General features: G+C 47.7%; 7 protein-coding genes across 7 annotated transcripts; 3 read left to right on the top strand and 4 right to left on the bottom strand.

Moving 5' to 3' along the window:
• Window positions 1-1414: 1414 nt before the first annotated feature.
• On the bottom strand, window positions 1415-2989 carry N7529_008490 (MFS transporter; the record flags this gene model as incomplete). Its single annotated transcript, XM_057244017.1, has 4 exons — window positions 1415-2296; window positions 2358-2636; window positions 2693-2930; window positions 2982-2989. 4 exons carry the CDS (start codon window positions 2987-2989, stop codon window positions 1415-1417), a joined length of 1407 nt encoding a protein of 468 aa, XP_057095555.1.
• A 434-nt stretch (window positions 2990-3423) lies between these two features.
• On the bottom strand, window positions 3424-6930 carry N7529_008491 (tetratricopeptide repeat protein; the record flags this gene model as incomplete). Its single annotated transcript, XM_057244018.1, has 5 exons — window positions 3424-4310; window positions 4362-4577; window positions 4626-5436; window positions 5492-6515; window positions 6566-6930. 5 exons carry the CDS (start codon window positions 6928-6930, stop codon window positions 3424-3426), a joined length of 3303 nt encoding a protein of 1100 aa, XP_057095556.1.
• Window positions 6931-7718: 788 nt separating this feature from the next.
• N7529_008492 (RNA-binding protein VTS1) lies at window positions 7719-9659 on the top strand (the record flags this gene model as incomplete). Its single annotated transcript, XM_057244019.1, has 3 exons — window positions 7719-8220; window positions 8277-9544; window positions 9603-9659. The coding sequence occupies 3 exons, from the start codon at window positions 7719-7721 to the stop codon at window positions 9657-9659; spliced, it is 1827 nt and encodes a 608-aa protein (XP_057095557.1).
• Window positions 9660-10236: 577 nt separating this feature from the next.
• N7529_008493 (EMC6 family protein) lies at window positions 10237-10816 on the top strand (the record flags this gene model as incomplete). The annotated part of the gene is made up of 2 exons (XM_057244020.1): window positions 10237-10311; window positions 10430-10816. The coding sequence occupies 2 exons, from the start codon at window positions 10237-10239 to the stop codon at window positions 10814-10816; spliced, it is 462 nt and encodes a 153-aa protein (XP_057095558.1).
• Window positions 10817-10998: 182 nt separating this feature from the next.
• On the bottom strand, window positions 10999-12068 carry N7529_008494 (3-methyl-2-oxobutanoate hydroxymethyltransferase; the record flags this gene model as incomplete). The annotated part of the gene is made up of 2 exons (XM_057244021.1): window positions 10999-11625; window positions 11688-12068. The coding sequence occupies 2 exons, from the start codon at window positions 12066-12068 to the stop codon at window positions 10999-11001; spliced, it is 1008 nt and encodes a 335-aa protein (XP_057095559.1).
• A 298-nt stretch (window positions 12069-12366) lies between these two features.
• Window positions 12367-13913, bottom strand: N7529_008495 (Major facilitator superfamily domain general substrate transporter; the record flags this gene model as incomplete). The annotated part of the gene is made up of 4 exons (XM_057244022.1): window positions 12367-12534; window positions 12613-13051; window positions 13105-13359; window positions 13426-13913. 4 exons carry the CDS (start codon window positions 13911-13913, stop codon window positions 12367-12369), a joined length of 1350 nt encoding a protein of 449 aa, XP_057095560.1.
• A 1426-nt stretch (window positions 13914-15339) lies between these two features.
• Window positions 15340-16011, top strand: N7529_008496 (pyridoxine/pyridoxamine 5'-phosphate oxidase; the record flags this gene model as incomplete). The annotated part of the gene is made up of 1 exon (XM_057244023.1): window positions 15340-16011. One exon carries the CDS (start codon window positions 15340-15342, stop codon window positions 16009-16011), a length of 672 nt encoding a protein of 223 aa, XP_057095561.1.
• Window positions 16012-17187: the final 1176 nt, after the last annotated feature.

Below are 17187 nucleotides of genomic sequence, written 5' to 3' on the forward strand. Positions count from 1 at the left end.
GGCCTAATAATATTTATTTATTTGTCATTTAATATGTCATGTAGATCAGATGTATTGAACTACGTTTCCACCCCTGTATCATGACAACACCCCCAGATCTTGCTGCGTGGTTACATAAACCTTGGAATACACTTTGAACTAAATGCAAAATTAGATTATATAGATTAGGACATAGAACATAAAGCAGTAACCAGACATCATGGCACCAAGATGAAATCTTAGCGTAGTACCTAGGTAACAGTTGGCCACCATTCACGTTGTAATATATCTTGGACTCACTATGCAAAATCATACTACGGTATGCTCGAGGTTTATCTTGGTAAGAGACTTTTGTAGTTGAAAACAGCGTTGTTGTTAGATTAGTCTGTACGCCCCGGATTAACAATGCAACTGGCCAACGTCATTGTACATGATATGGCTGGCTTTTCTTATGTGAAAGCGTCTCTTATTAACAGACACTCATATGACGTAAGTAGAACTGTACATTGTCTTAGTATCTAGTATACTATCAATTGGAGATATACTTATGAGCTTTTGCGTGTACAAAACATTGCTATGACTAGTGAGTCTCTATGAGTAGATGCTACTCTACTACTATCGTTTGCAAAAGAAACGCATTGACTATTTGGTATAAAAAAGCCTAGAAAACAAACCAAGTGTTATCCCAGGTAGTAATAAAATCGAAATTAGTACTCCGGAAAGGGGGAGGGGAGCCAAGCTTCACTATCTAGACTACAAGTATTCTGCACTACAGCAAGCTTCGACGTGATAGACCATGCATTGTGATTGAAAAGAAGCAAAACAGAAGCCAAAAAAGCAATCTCAAACAGCAAGCTAGATCTGATGGAAAATGGGGGCCTATGGAAGGTAACGCTACTCTGTTAAGAGATTTCAACAAGCTCTCATATTTTCTTCCAACTTTGAGCTCTTATTTCTTTGATTTTCATAAGATTGGCACCGAGTTATTCAATCCAAGTAGACGACAAGCTTTATGCAATCAAGTTTGAGTTCTTCTCCCTGTTCACACCTCGTGTCCATAAGCAATCTCCTCTCGCGGACGACGCCTCTCTTCAATGCCAGAACTTAGCCATGCCGAAAAAGTGGTTATTTTGAATCAGATGAAGTCAGGCGGCAGCTTGGAATACACGCTGAAGACGGTCAAGGGCCTGTAAAAGTCCTTGTGGATCGCTCTCTATCAACTTGAAGAGCTTACCCAAACACCCAACTGGTTACTGCGACCCCTTCCGTACAAGCCTGCTATATGATATATCTTGGCAATGTTCATCGAGGGATAGCCAATTTAGAAGGATCAGGGCTGATACTGTCATTACTGTACACATTTGACCAATATAAGAGTGACTTGATATTGTTGGCTGTAATCAATGAAGCTGTCAGGGACTTGAATAACAGGAAATTATTCCACTCGTCGGATTTTGATACCACCATGCCATCCAATCCAGTTCTTCTCAGCTGGACCGCGAAGAAGACAAATAATCAATGCTGCACCAATGAATGCAAGACTGACACTCCCCGTCAGAGTCCAGCCCCCTTCACTATAAATGCGATTTCCAACAGAAGTACCCATCAGTTGACCACAGAAAACGCCGATCATATATCCAGTGTTAATTCGGTTTCGGGCCTTGGGCGCAACACTATAAATGGCAGTGCGATTGGCAATTTGAGTCATCTGTAGACCGAAGTCTTGCAATGCCGCTTGGATAATTGGACCAGCGACACTGAAGCTTCCTATGTAGGTCCCAACGCTCACACCAATGATCAGGATGCTCAGACTGACAAGAATAGACAGCTGGGGCACATATTTGTCGATTATGTATCGTGAAAACAGGGGACCAAGAAACATTGGCGTGAGACCTGCCAGAGAGAATAGTCCGATTGTCAGAGTTGGATAGTTGTAAGGGTCTCCGGATAGGAGGAAAGTGAGGGTTGTCCAAAAGCTGGTGAATGTTGCGGAGAGGAAGAAACCCATTAATGTTGCTTGAACCAGCACTGGAGATGTACAGTAGTAGCCGATGATGGAGTACAAGATTTTGAAGTAAGAGATGTTGGTGTTTGTCGATGGGTAATCCGGCATGAACACCCAGAGCAGGGCAAATATGAGAAATTGAAGAGCAAGCGATAGCCAGTATATGTTTCGCCAATACGAATATTCTGCAATGATGCCTGAAAGTAGACGAGCGAAGATAAGACCCAGAATAAGCCCCGAAGACACGATAGACAAGGCTGTTGCCCGACGAGCCGGCGGGACAAGATCCCCAACGAGGGGGAGCATGATTTGCTAGAGAGAGGAGATGAGAGGTGTGTTCGGTTTCTAAGAGACGTTCCCTGGAATTACATACCGGAGTAACTGTCGTCATAGAACTCAGATAGCTCAGCACAAGGAATACCTCAAACGACTTCGTGAGGCATACACCAATCCACAAAGCCGCCGTGACAAGTGTCAGAAGCAACACAAAATGTCTTCTCCGTACCAAGTCCCCAAGAGGACAAAGGAGAATCAGACCAGTCGCATATCCAGCCTGACTGCAAGTCGGAATCAATGAAACTCGTTCATGCGAGACGCCGAAGTACTGTGCGAGAACATCAAGAATAGGATGCGAGTAGTATAGATTGGCAACCTATGCAGAATAAGCAACAATTTCTTTCTATAATCATCAATTGTAATATGACATACAGTGAATGTTCCAGAGAATGCAAACAGAATATTCAAAGACAAGCCAAATTTGCTCGGGTTCTCCACGTCCCATCGACATCGCGGTGGTACCCAGGAGATTATATTGAGAATGTGCTTCCCATAAATGGAACTATTTCTCGTTTCTTCTGCGCTGTTTTGAACATTGACTCCGCGGCCTTTCTCGTCTCCATCAGATACCTCGGGTGTAGGCCCGTTGGACTGTGCCGAAGTGAGTGGACTTTGTCAGCGGGATATTAAGATTCTCGCCCTGCGAGCCAGAATGGCTTACCGCTCCATGACTATTGAATACAGTCATTTGGTTGACTCCAAAAACCTATCGGGCTGTTGTTTCGTTCTCCCAGGTTATAGGCAGCTGAGACATGGGGATTGGGATTGGGAGCGGGGAATTTCGCAGGACAAGGGTTAAAGTACCAGAAGAAATTACCCGATTTGATCTGCAGAGAAGTTGTCATTGGAGTCAATAAGAAATTGCAAGATTAGGGTCAAGGTGCTGATTCCCCCGATTCGCAGCCCCAATTGTGCTGCATTTCCGCACTCGGCATCCGGCCCCACAGCATTCCTTTCGATGATGCGGGCAGCAATGTGAAGACCTTTTCATGTTTTGAAAATTTGTAGAATTCACAGAGGTTTGGATCTAACAATATCATACACATAATACATGGGCTAGTGAAAAAAGAAAATATCCCGAGTCGTAAGAGCGTCGATTGGTATCAAATAATAAGCCATTTTTCAGTGACGGCCTTTGCAGTTTTCACATCGCCGCTGATTACATGAATGCACTGCAGCGCGTAGGCAGCCTCGCGAGAGAAGTCCTCAATCAAAGGGTGGACAGTGGGCGATGGGGTCTCTTGGTCACCCTCGCCCATAACCACATCAGTGCCATCTGTTGCAGGGGCCGATTCTTCGATAGATGTCTGGTTAGTTTCTTGCTGGATCTGCTCGCCCAGTTTCAAAACCCGCTCATACCCTTCGACGGCCAAGTGGGCCAGACCGAGGGAGTGATAGACGCGGGCGAAATTGAACTCCATCTCTTGTTTTTCGCATAGGAGACTTCCTGGTTTCTCCCGGACACGGCGGTATTCATTCATAAATGCAAGTCCCTGCATGATGAGATAATGACGATTTTCGCATTGACGTTTGAGAGAGTGGTGGATATAAGAGAGCGCGATGGAAAGGAGAACGGCCGGGTTCTGGTCGTCCAGTGCGTATGCTCGAAAGAAATAATTCAGGGCGGGGTAAAAGCTGTTTCCAGAATACAAAATGTGGCCATAAAGCACAAGAAGCGCAATGTCCAATTCTTCGGCACGAATTTGTTCACCTTGTTCGTCCCGTGTGGATAAAGTGGCGCGCTCTTTCCAGACAGATGTTCGTACATGGCGAGGGGTCTCCTGGGGTATCGTGAAGTCCATCGCTTTGATTTGGCGGAGCATGAATTTCATATTTGGGGAGGAATGGAAGAGAGATCGGTGGGGGTCACCGGTGAGGAGACTGAGCATCGAAAAAAGTCGATAGGTGTCAGTGACAAATTGATATTCTTTAATGAACCAGCGGGCCTCGTTGGCTAGAGTCTCTTCGTCCTTTGCGCGAAGAGCGCATGCTATGAATGCGTCAGCGGAGAGCTATTCGTCGGCGAATGAAATATACTCACAGAACCAGCATACATGGATCATTCGTAATTTCGGCTTGGAGTGTAACCAAATGCTGGCAACCGCCGCAGAATCGAGTGTCTCATAAGCCTCTTCCGGCTCGCCTTGTTCTGCTACAACCAAAGCATACATGAGGAATATGTCAAGCCATTCATCGAAAGGAATACCATGGTAATCGGTGGGAATAGCACCATGCATAACTTCCTCCGGAATTTCTCCTTTATATGATATTAGCTTGGCTCTCGCACTTGACTGCTGTGACTTACCTATGGTTTCCGTGCCCTGAAGGCGGCCTGCCATCTCTTGCATCTCATCCATCATCAACCCACTTCTAGATTTTGTGCCTTTGGCCTTTGCGCCAGTCGAATATCCCATGAAGAGAATGCTGCGGGCCATGGGATAAAATGCCTTGTTGCTCCGGAAGTCTCGCAGAAGAGCATCAGCAATGTCAAGCCAGTCTTCAGTAGCTTCAATGGCGCCTTCTTTCATCTGGGGCTGCAGATCCAGCAACTTCAAGTACAGGAATTGGATATCTTCGGTCCTGGTACCCTCGCCGGGCTGCGCCCGTCCCGATTGGACCGCGCTCATGAGCTTCGCTGCAGTTTGTGGCTTGGGTGCAAGGGGTCGAAGATTTTCAGTTTCAGCCATTTTGAACTCTATAGCGAGCTGCTCAAGCCTGGTGTCCTTTCTCTTTCGCCGGGCTCGGTTTTCCTGGCGGCCGATCAACACTGCCTCGCTGACATACTTCATTGCCTGTTCTTTCATTTGAAGGCTCTCATATAGCTTGGCTAGCAGTACTCGCGACTCCATGTGTGCCGGATCGTGCTCGGCGACGAGAAGGTAGCAACTTTCAGCATCTTCGACTTTGCCCAGTTTCATGCAACAATCAGCCATCGCCATGAAGAAACTGATATCGGCATGTTCGGTCGTCTGTTGAATGGGCGAATAATATCGGAGTGCTTGCTCGAACAAACCGGCGTGTTTCAGAGCATCCGCTACTTCTCTGAAAAGATCGCCGTAGTCGAAAACTCGTGCATCATCGGAATCGTCTTCTGGGTTTAGCCATTCAAAGTGATGCTGGTTTCGACCTGTCAGTACAATATTAACTTTTTTTGGTTGAAATTGAACTTACAATTGCTTCGCTATGATATTTGTCGTCCATCTTAAGACGGAAAATGCCAAGCTTTATCCGAATCTCAAGTGGAAGACCAAGTCCATAAGTTTCAAGAGGCCATTGGCCAGGCTTAAAGCCGTCCGTCTTGATGCGCCGAGGCGAGTCACTGTCATCCCACTCTCTGTCGTCATCCTCGAAATCTTCCCACATTGTATCATCTCCACGCCCAAGCTGCCAACGTGCAAGCAATTTCATATTGTGAAGCCCCTCCTCTGGCTGATTGAGGTAGCCAAAAAGCTCTGCATAGATGTTGATGTCGGACCATTCGAATCCGGAATCCTCAGGGTTGAGAGAGAGGTAGTGATCGATGCTGTCTGAATAATAATCTACTGCTTTTTGGACTTCACCAAGATCAATGTATGTCTCTGCAAGATGGCGCAAGGCTTTGGCACTGTGCGGGCAATCCTTGAGGATTCTTTCGTATTCTGTGGCGGCTTTGCGCTGGTGGCCTAGCTGACGGTAGATTGCAGCTCTCTGGAATCGAATCCTAAAGTCTCCAGGATTGACTTCCAGAATGCGGCTGTAACAGTAAGATACATCATGCAACGCAGATTCTCGGTTATCCTGGGCACGGTCCAAGATGAGTTTTGCAACTTGAAGCCAAACACCACGATCCTTTGGCCTGGTATGAGCTCCGTTAAACAGAGCTGCCAAGGCTTTGTCCTTTTCGTTCTTTGCAAGGAAAATCTCCGAAAGCAAAGAATGTGCTGCAAACATCTCAGGGTTGATCTGAATTGCCTGCATTACAAGATCGATAGCCCGGTCAAAGTCTCCATCGATGAAGGCAGAAGTAGCCTCAGAATGAAGAATTTTGAATTCAGCACTAGGTTCCAGAGGCTTACGGGGTCCTCTTTTGATACCCTTCCCACCACGGGCGCCATATCTTCCAGAGAAGCGGCCGCCTCCCCGACGCCGACGCCTGCTAGCGCCTGAACTATTATCGTCATCCTCTTCCGCTGGCTCGTCATCGTCATCATCATCACTGAACACCCCCATTAGCTTTGTTTAGAAATTTTTGCATAGTACACATACCTCGCGCTTTCATCTTCCTCAGACATTACAAATTCTTCATCTGATGAGGCCCCCATGCCTGGCACTGGAGGGTATGACATGGTAAGTTCTTCTTGATCTCCATACCCATCGGATGGTGGGTATTCCTCCACTGCCTCTGCTTGAGCTTCGACGCCGGGGTGATATTTATTAATGCTTTGGGATTGGTGCTGTGGTTGATCTCCAAACAAACGTGGGTCAATCACCGAAGCGAGCATGTTGCCAATGTCGAAAGATTGGTCATTTTGCCAAGGGTAGTGAACATTCTCATCGAGATCCGGATAAGCCGACTCTTTCTCCTCGTAGTTTTCTCCTTGAAGAACATCGTCTGGATAGTTTGAGTCCATGACCCAAAGATTTTAACCCGCAAGTCGCGAGTCAAAGTTCAAATGTATGGTTTGAATCAGACCAGTTGAAGCTGTAGCTTGAGACAGTTGATCATAAAAAAGAAATGTAGATCATCAAATTTGGACTGGGGCGCATTATCGAAGCAGTATAGCTAGAAAGCGCACTGATCGAATCTAGGAACGTTTTAGGCCTTGGGCTTGGCAGATATTCATAGTAACATCCCCACCAAGCTGTTGAAGATTGTTGAGATTGTGTAACTGAAGAAGAGAAAAAATATGAAGAGGAAAGAATAAGCAATGAAAATAAAAAAAGAACAATCAAAGTGAAGTTGAAGAATGTTAGAAGTTTCTCGCGGGAACCCGTGATCGCTCACAGCTTTTTGGCACCAAAAGTTCTTCATCCCCAAACCAACTCTTCTTCTCTACCTCCCTCCCTCTCTCTCTCTCTTTATCACCTTCCCCCCCCCTTTTCTTTCCTTTCCTTTTGAGACTTTGTGGCTTGTCTGTGTTTGACACACTATTGCTTCAAGTCTCACCTTCCTTTCGTTCCAGGCCTTAATTTTTCCAACAGATTTCGAGGTGCAGCCCACTGGACTGGTCTGTGCCCCCGATCGTTGTCGCCTGAAAGTTCGAGGTTTAGGTCTTTTTTTTCTTCTCAAGGGATCTTGGCCGGGATCCTGATTCAGGGATATTTGATTCTATTCGTTACGCAAACTCAGCAGGTGCTGCAGGTGTTTTGCAGTAATCGTTTCCTGTATTTACTACTCCCACCACGTTGCCTGTAAACCATGGCCAGTCATATTATTGGAAACCGCAACAGCACCCCCGAGGCTTCCAATTCGAATCTTCGTCCACCCTCTTCGTCTCGAAACCTCGGATCGCACCAGCTGCGGGCTTCGGCAGACATGTCCGGGTTTCCATCGCCGTTGTCCTCCCGAAGCATCCGTCCCTCATCTGAAGTCTTCTTCAATCAACAGTCCCAGGGTCAGAATGCGACGGAAGATGCTTTGGATCGTGCTGCCCAGCAGTGGCTTGCGGATATCGATCAGTATGAGACCACTTTGGAGGAAATGGCGGCTGCCACCCTTGACCAGGATTTCAAGGATGAACTCAGCGCCATCGAGCAATGGTTCCGTGTGCTTAGTGAAGCCGAGAGAACCGCTGCACTATACGCTTTGCTCCAGCAAACCACCCAGGTGCAAATTCGGTTCTTTATCCAAGTCCTGCAGCAAATGTCTCAGGGTCATCCAATGTCCGGTTTGCTCTCGCCCGCCAACTTTGGCGAAAAGGGTATGTCATGTTCTTCACTTTGTCTTGAATGTCACTGACCTTCTTTCTTCGTATAGATGCTATGTCCAGCCGCTTGAGCGATGCTATGTCAAAGCTCAACATGGACTCCTCTCGCAACTCCCTTGGACGGCCCCCACCTTCCCCTGGCGCGAAGCGGAACTCCGGTCTCGACCCCTCTACTATCAATGCGATGTTCCCAGATGCCGCTGCCGCAATCGCGAAGAAGAAGGCCGAGTTCACTCAGCAAACTGGCAATGCACCTCCCTCGAACCGTAACAGTGCAGTCTTCGACCGTGCCTCTTTTGTTGCCCCCACCATCTCGGCGCCTGATAACAACTCGGACAGTCTGGGCCAACCACCTGCTTCCCCGTGGGCTCAGCGCGGTCTTTCCGATACTCAGCCTCCGATCGCTCGCCCCAAGTCATCTTCCGGACACCAGCCCATGGGCCAGTTCAGCCAGCCCTCGGGCATGCGCTCGCCTCTTCCGCAAACCGCCAACATTCCTTCCTCTGACATTGAGCCTCCTCTGCTCTCGCCCTACAACGTTGGAAACCATAGCTGGGCTTCGATGACCAACACCCCGATGACTGCGAGTTTCGGTCAGCAGTCCCTCCAAAACCCCAACAACCATGCGGACATGGTTGCCAATGCCACGGCAATGAAGCTGGCAGCTTTGTCGACGGTGAACAACCGCATTGCTTTGGACGATGCACGCAAGTATCGCCGTTCTCGCTCCAATGACGGCCAGGGCAGAAACCCTCATGGTAACCCAAGTATCAACCAAGGTCTGGCTAGCCCAGGTCTCGGCGGACAGCACTTGGTGGGTGGTCAGATCCTCAATAATCAGCAGCTAGTCGCTTTGCAGGCTCAGCAGCAGGCGGCCATGGCCGGTAGACGGTCCCGCCCAACATCACCCGGTATTGTCATGCAGGGTGGTGGCCTGACCCCGATGGGATTCACTTCACCCCAGAACAACGGATTCCTGGCGGCTTATGACCCGAACAACCCTCTCATGGGTAATAGTCTCAATCCGTTCGGCATCAACAACAACCACTTTGCGGGTAGTGAGGGCTACTTGTCTGATCACTCGGAGGTTGCGCGAGGCCGCTCTCCCCGTGGTCGCCGTGGCAGCTCGAAGCCGCCAGAGGATCCCACCGACCCCGCCCTTCTGAAGGATATCCCCAGCTGGCTGCGATCCCTCAGGCTGCACAAGTACACCGATAACCTGAAGGATTTGCAGTGGACAGAGTTGGTTGAACTGGACGACAAGGCGCTCGAGGATCGTGGTGTCAATGCCCTTGGTGCGCGTAATAAGATGCTTAAGGTAAGCTTTAAGAATCATTTTTCTTTGGTCGAATCTCGCTGACGTTTTCCTTCGCTAGGTCTTCGAGCAGGTCAAGGAGGCCCGCGGTGATGGCAAATTTGAAAATCTTGTTTGAAACATTTAGTATCTTGATTTTTCAAGCCAGCGGCTTCATGGAACTGGCATTTTCTTTCTGCAATTTCTGCGGCATAATGGAAGGAAGACATGGGACTTGAAATGTATCAAACGCTGTGATGTGAATGGATTCATGAGATGGAATTGGAATTATTGAACATTGGATTCGGGATAATAGTAGATATGAACATGATTTATTTTATTCAGTCTTCTCCGAGTGAAAATTTGTATATTTTATATGACTACAAAGAATGTTGTACTGCATGTATGTATTTAGTTAACTACGTGTTTATAGTACGATGTGCGATGGATGGGTTTGTCGGGACATCGGTGCAGAAACCCGCGCTGCCACCTCCACCTCTGACCACCACCGATCGACAGAGCCGGCTACGATTCTTCTGAATCCTTGGTACAACGTGTGTAGCTGGTTTAAAGCAGTTGTATTATTGCCTCCATCAAGGTTCACCAAAAGACCACTTGAGCTGTGATCCTTACGACGCCGAAATTCAGCTTGACTACTCGAATCCAAGTCCGACTCAACGTATCCCCAGTCAACCGGAAGTCGGCCAAGAGCCACAATGGCACCAACAAAGCAGGAACTCTCCCTGCTCATCAACCCTCTTGTGCCCGAGTCCGTTCAGCACAACAACCGCGTATGATCTCCTCCGTTCCACCAGCCCACCCCTAACCAACCCAATTCCCTTCAAAATCCAAGCCAAACACAAATCGCTATCCTCTCTCATTCCATATCACTAATCACGCCTTCAATAGGTCCTCTCCTCCCTCCACAGCTTGACCTCCTTCCTCCTGGGTCTGTCCGCAGGAATCCTAGCATTGCAATCAACCTACGGCTTCGCCTTCTACTTCCTAGGCACAATCCTAGTGTCCGGCCTCTTCCATGCAGTCCTGATCCACCGCTCTGGGGGTGCAGGTGCCGGCTCTTTCTTCCCGGGTAGTAACCCTGGTGAAATTGAGGGTGTTGTGGAGATGGATGAGAAGAGTCAGACTGTGCGCATGCAGCTTGGTGGAAAGGCGGGTTCGAGGAAGATCCTCCGTAAGGGTGCTTGGAGGGATGTTTGGTTTGGTGGTGGTGTTATGAGCGAGGCGCTGAGTGGGTTTGTCCTTGGATGGGCGGGTGTTGGTGGTGTTTTGAGGTGAGAGGTGGATTATCTTGGGATGGATGGGTATAAGGCCGGGGAGTCGCCTGGTTTATTTTAGTTGGATTGTACATTATGCGTATGAATGAATGTTGCATACAGTCGATCAACGCCTGAGGTCGCTTTGTGTCCAACGCCCGTGTAGATTCGAACCAGTATGCATACTATCATGGAATTAATAAATCACTGACTCTCACATTCAATCTCATCAACAACCTTCTCAAACTCCTCAAGCGCCTCCTTTGAAACAGCATACGTGAATTCCTCCGAAGGAAAAGCCCTACTCTTAACCTCCTTCTTATAAGCCTCAATACCCCTCCTCGCCTCGCCCCAAACATCCGCATAAGTCTTAACAAACTTAGGCAAGAACCGCCCAGCCGGGAAATTCCCTAACATATCAACCTGAACCAGAACCTGCCCGGAACATCCATTGCCAGACCCAATGCCAATAGTCGGGACGCTCAGCCGCCGCGTCACAATCGTCGCAATCTCAGGCGGCACCGCCTCTATAAGAACCATACAAGCACCAGCCTTCTGCACAGCCAGCGCATCACGGAGCAGCTTCACCGCGCCCGCGGCCGATTTGCCCTGCACGCGGAACCCACCGAGAGAGTGCTGCCGCTGTGGCGTGAGCCCGATATGCGCCATGACGGGGATTCCGGCTTGGGAGATCTTCGCGATGGTCGGTGCCATTTCGGCGCCGCCTTCGAGCTTCACACACTTCATGCCGCCTTCTTTGACCATCCGCACGGCAGAGGTCAGCGCTTGCTCTGGGGATATCTCGTATGAGCCCATGGGTAGATCTGCGATCTGGGATGTGGGTTAGAGATGTTTGCGTGTTTGCGGTTGATGGTATGCATGTGTGTACTCACTGTAAAGGCGCTTTTGACGGCTCGGTTCACACTCCGGCAGTGCAGGAGCATCTCTTCCATTGTTACTTCGTTTGTGTCTTCCATGCCCATGGCAACCATTGCTAGGCTATCGCCTACAAGCACGATTTCCATGCCTGCGGAGTCGGCGACATGACCGCTGGGGAAGTCCGACGCTGTGAGGACTGTGATCGGTTCGTTCTTTTTGTATAGGCTTTGAATAGTTTGAATGGTGACTTTCTTGCGTGTGTTGGTAGTAGTCGATCCCATGGGCGAATGGGAACTATATCGGGCCCATGTTTTGATTGGTGAAATGTGACGCGAGCCAATTGTGCAATTGTTGCGCAGCACTGGCCTTAGGTAGTTGAGTGCTCTTGTAGCCATTGTGATATGCTTCAAGTAGTGATATTGTTAATTTGAAAAACAAAAAAGACAAAACATTCGAATCGAACGTTCTGGCGGATGCGGCGTACTTCGCAGTACTTAGAATGGTTAACCTCGGCCTTTTGGCGGTACATCGGCATACTACAAATTTATAGCTCCCATGGTGTGTAGCAGGTTTGAACACTCAATTTTCTTTCTTTACTTTAATTTATGTTCATTGTATCTACTGAAAGAAGAATATCCAGTTCAAAGCTCCATTTTTCTCTGCACATTAAAGTGCTACGTACCAAACTCAACTTTAGAGCCTCTTAAGCAAATGCTTGTCGGTCTTCAACCGGATAGACAGTCCAATCAAAGCGGCAACGACAGTCATCGAACCGGCATATAAGATAGCTGGACGATAACCAGTGATTCCACTTTTCTCGCCACCAGCGGCATCGAGGATAAATCCGGCGATCGGTGCGCCCTAACAAACAGTCAGCAACCTAAGCCCGACTTAGAGACATACAACTGCCCAAAAGGAATTGAAACGATTCGAACTTACCAGCAAATACCCTCCAGCCCAGCCAGTGACAACCATCCCCATAACAACAGACACTCTTGCCGATCCAAACGTATTACCAACGACAGTAGGCATAGTAGAAAAGAACCCACCATTAGCCATGCCGTTCACAATGACAAATACAATCAAAGGACCCAAAGAAGTCGAAATAGGCCAAATAATAAGCATACTCAGTGCGCTCAGCAGAAGGGAAATAAACAGCGTGTTTAGCGGCCCGACGAAATCACTGCAAAGCCCACATAGCAATCTGCCCAGAGCTGAAGAGAAATTGAACGCCGCCACGATACCCGCTCCTGTACCGGACGACATCCCCAGCGAGGCAGTGAAAAGTGGCAAGAAGAACGGTGGGACTAAGAGGGGGAATGTCGCAATAGCGCCCATTGCGAAGAGAAGCACGAAGCGGATGTCACGGAATAAACGCCTAGTAAATATGTCAGATAAATCTCAGATGCATTAGCGATAGAATATACATACCAGTCCACAATCGCTGAAGGTGGAATAGGAACCCGCTGCTTGATCAGATATGCAGCCGGCAAACCGGTGCCCCAGGTCGCAAATCCGATGATGCGGAACGTCCATTGCACGCCGACGCGGTCAAGCAGTGCATTCATCACAAAACTGATCACAGCACCACCCAGTCCACCCGCCGCATAGACAATGCCATTGGCAATCCCGCGCTTCTTGCGGAAGTACTGCGCCGGCGTAACGGACACAACCATGAAACAGAGACTGTAAAAGGTTAGATTCCATACAAATGAACAGGAACATAGTTCCAAGATTCAGTTGTTCACTTACCTAATTCCAATCCCCATCACAACTCCAGCCGTAGCAAACAATCCCCCGATACTCATCGCCGAAAACCCGCTCAACACCTCCCCCAACCCAAGAAAGAAAACACCCGCCATGGCAGATACTCTCGTTCCCAATTTTCGAATTATACGCGCATTCAGGATTCCCAGGAAAGAAATACATGCTGTAGCAAGGGACCCGACAAATGCCAGCGTTGACGATGATGAAACGCCCTCTTTTACTAGTGCTGCTTGGAGGATTCCCCAGCAGTAGCTGGTTCCAATGAACCACCATGTGACCACTGCGCAGCCGGATATCACAACCCAGGCTTCGCCACCGTCGGGGACCTGAGAGTCGGCTAGTAGGGATTGTTGCATGATATCTGTTTCTGAAGGGGTCGCGGAGAGGTCATGGTTGGCTGCTCTGGGTCTTTCTTCGAGACCGGTTCTGTTTAGGTCTTGGAGGGAGATTCCCGTTGCCGTTGATTGGGCCATGGCTGGGGAATGGTAGGGAGATGGAGGAAGTGAGGTGAGTAACCAGAATATATTCACATATGTCGCATATGTGACCAATGAGAGGAATCCATGGCCGGTGAAATTGTAATAGAAAAATGATATAGATGTTCGCGGAAGGCTCATGCGCTAGTACGCATTAGGAAATATTTGTGACACATCCTGGATTTTAAGCTTCTTGTTTCACCTCAAGTATTTCTTTAAATCGCTTTCAAGCTTGTCGATATATATACCATTGTTTTACTCATCCTCAAGGCATATCCATGCCTCTTTTTGGAAGTCAATCTAGCTGCAGCTTGCGTCTTTGGCCGGTATGTGGATCTGACCTTAGCGGGTAGACTCGGCAAATGTGGAGGCGTGTTGGTAACAGGGCGTGTTTTTTGGATGATCGATTATTCATCCGTACGGAGTAGAGCGGTTCAACATCATTATTCACTTTGGCGTTGCGGCGTCTAGCTGTGGCCAGGTTTTTGCCAAGCCCTCTGAGCAAAAGAACGACAATACATATACATGTAGGAATCAATGTGTAATTTTGATACAAATGATTCTAAGCCTTATTAGATACCTGTCTATATAGAAAGCCTTGATTGATCTCTTATTAGAGCCATTTTTTTACTAGCTTATAGCTTTTCAATACCTTACCCCTTTCTCCTAACTATATCGACTGCTTTATACAATAATGAAGAGATTATGCTTCCAGTGTAGGCTATTACAGGCAATGGCATTAGGCACAAATGTCGGATGCTATTCTGACCTGGTCAATAGAAATGTGCGAAAACCACTGTATCTTATTATCCCTAATTCTAATTCTGGTAATTATAGGGATTTGAACATGATTAAAAAGCGACAAATACGTAGCGGATACCCTCTGGAAATTCACCTGATAGCATTTATTGAGCACTTAGTTATATAGATGAGAATACTATCGAAGACCAAAAATACATACCATAAAGCTATTAGTCTTAGATGTTTGAGGATGTTTGAGAAGTACCTTTATGTATCTTTATATATTAACCACATACATAGGATACTTAAAATAGGTATATTGCATTGAATGAGAATCTTGTATTCGGTGAGATAGACCAATGGGCGGGTCGGCCATTGGTCATGGTAAGATGGCCAGAGACAGAGCAGCAATCGGAGGTATAGCGAAATCGGACACCGACGGCAAGAAGTCCGGGTGCGTCATGCATAGTGACTCACGAATACGCTGGGCCGAAGTCGGTCTGCCCACATATAAAGATATCAAAGTCTTGAACATATAGCCAGGATATTGAACCATCAAAGAGCCTAGAGATATCTACATGATACTCAGAGGTAAAATCCTCCATCCATGGTTCAACTTACCCAACATCCAGAAACTCATCCACAACACAGAACTACAAAACGCAAGCAAAACGCAAGCATCATGTCGATTGACGGTACATCTTTCAGAACAGAACTCCGCAACACAAAAGTTCTAGAAGGACCCTTCCCACCCCTAAATTTCGACAAATTCCCCCCAACCCCCCAAGATGCCTTCAAGAATTGGTTCCACGAAGCTGTGACAGCAAACGTGCGTGAACCACACGCCATGACGCTCTCAACAGTCGACGAAGAAGGATGCCCAGATGCGCGTGTCCTCATCCTCAAGAACGTTGATAATCGCGGCTGGCATTTCGCCGTCAAGGCTGACAGTCCCAAAGGCAAACAGTTGGCTGGGAATGGAGCTGCGGCTTTAACTTTCTATTGGCCCTTGCTTGCTAGACAAGTGAGGGTTAGGGGGATAGCTATTGCGTTGCCTGACGAGGAGAGTGCGTTGGATTATCAGGCTAGACCTGTTGCTTCGAAGGTTGGTGCTGTTGCGTCGGAGCAGAGTGAGGTCCTTGGTGACTGGAAGGATTTGGAGAGGAAGTTAATTGCTACTGAGGAGGCTTTAGGGAAGAATTCTATGACTGGGGTTGAGAAGTGGAGGGTTTATGCTGTTGATGCTAGTTCTGTTGAGTTTTGGCAGGGCGATGCCAGTCGGCTTCATCAGCGATTGCGATATGTTTGGAGTAAGGGCGATTGTCAATGGGTGAAGCAGTTGCTTTGGCCTTAGATCTGGGTCTTACTACGTACATGCAACACGGATTTGAACCACCCCCGCGACCGCTGCCTATGACTATACCCTAAGCCCTGAGGATGGCCATTCTCATGGCTTGGGCCTCCCTATGGCGATGGGCTTGCCACTCTTAACCCGGCCCCTAGGTTTATCTCAAGCGATAAAGACGGCATGTTATTGCTAGAAATAGCATGTACTTATAAAGCTCAATTTCGGACCCTCTACGGTAATAAAGCTTTGCGTAGTCAAATCGCCAATGAGGGCAACCGGCAGACCAATCGCTAAATTCACTATCAAAGTGTTTCTAAGTATATTAGAAGCTGACTTGAATGGTATGGGGAGGTAGTAGCGATGCCAAAAACCTGGAGAGCTACACAATCCGCTACCAAAGTTGCTGCGTTTCATGCCTGCAAAGATATATATAATAATTTGCTAATATCCATATAGGAGGTCTATCCCTTCTATCCATTTCAAACGATTACGATTGATTCCAGTCTCAACCCCAACCCCAGGCGTAATCTGCTCGGGTTTGAGCCAAATGCCAATAGATACTCCTCTACCGTAAGTAGGTGGCTACACGCCAAAGTGCGTTGAGACCTGGTTATCCCCTCCTCCAAGGTTATACAAACCGTTATATTGTTTACTTGCACCGCTATGAACTGTTCAGTCCCTAATGCCCTCGATTCAATACTTTGTTCTGCCTTTAGTTCCATCCCGAGGTCTCTTTGCATAATTTCACTATATGCCCGAAGCAAAGCTCGATGCTAATCCGATCCTTAGCTAAAGCGAAATTAATGTGCTTTTGCTCAGAAGGAGAGGGAATATTGGGGGTTTTAGATGGAGTCATTGCCATATAGGCACTATCACCATGTAAAAGAAGGGGGTACTTATTAGCATGAAGGGCACTATAACACTCGTGTGACAATCAAATAAAATGCAATGCACAAACATATGCGGTCCAGATCTCAAGCTTGACTTATTGGCAACTTGAATGCCCAATTATTTTGACTATACCCAATCCAGAAGAAAAGGGACGAAGATGAAACTACCAAGAATATCAAGAAAGACTTAAACCGACTGGTAGAAAGTCATTAAGTGTATCGAAGAAAACTACATAATAAAGTGCTGTCTGAGGGTATCGACAGACTTTCTAGGCGCAATGTGATTCTGGGA

Source organism: Penicillium soppii (assembly GCF_028829465.1).
Source record: "Penicillium soppii strain IBT 18220 chromosome Unknown utg000006l, whole genome shotgun sequence".
NCBI classification, from domain to species: domain Eukaryota; kingdom Fungi; phylum Ascomycota; class Eurotiomycetes; order Eurotiales; family Aspergillaceae; genus Penicillium; species Penicillium soppii.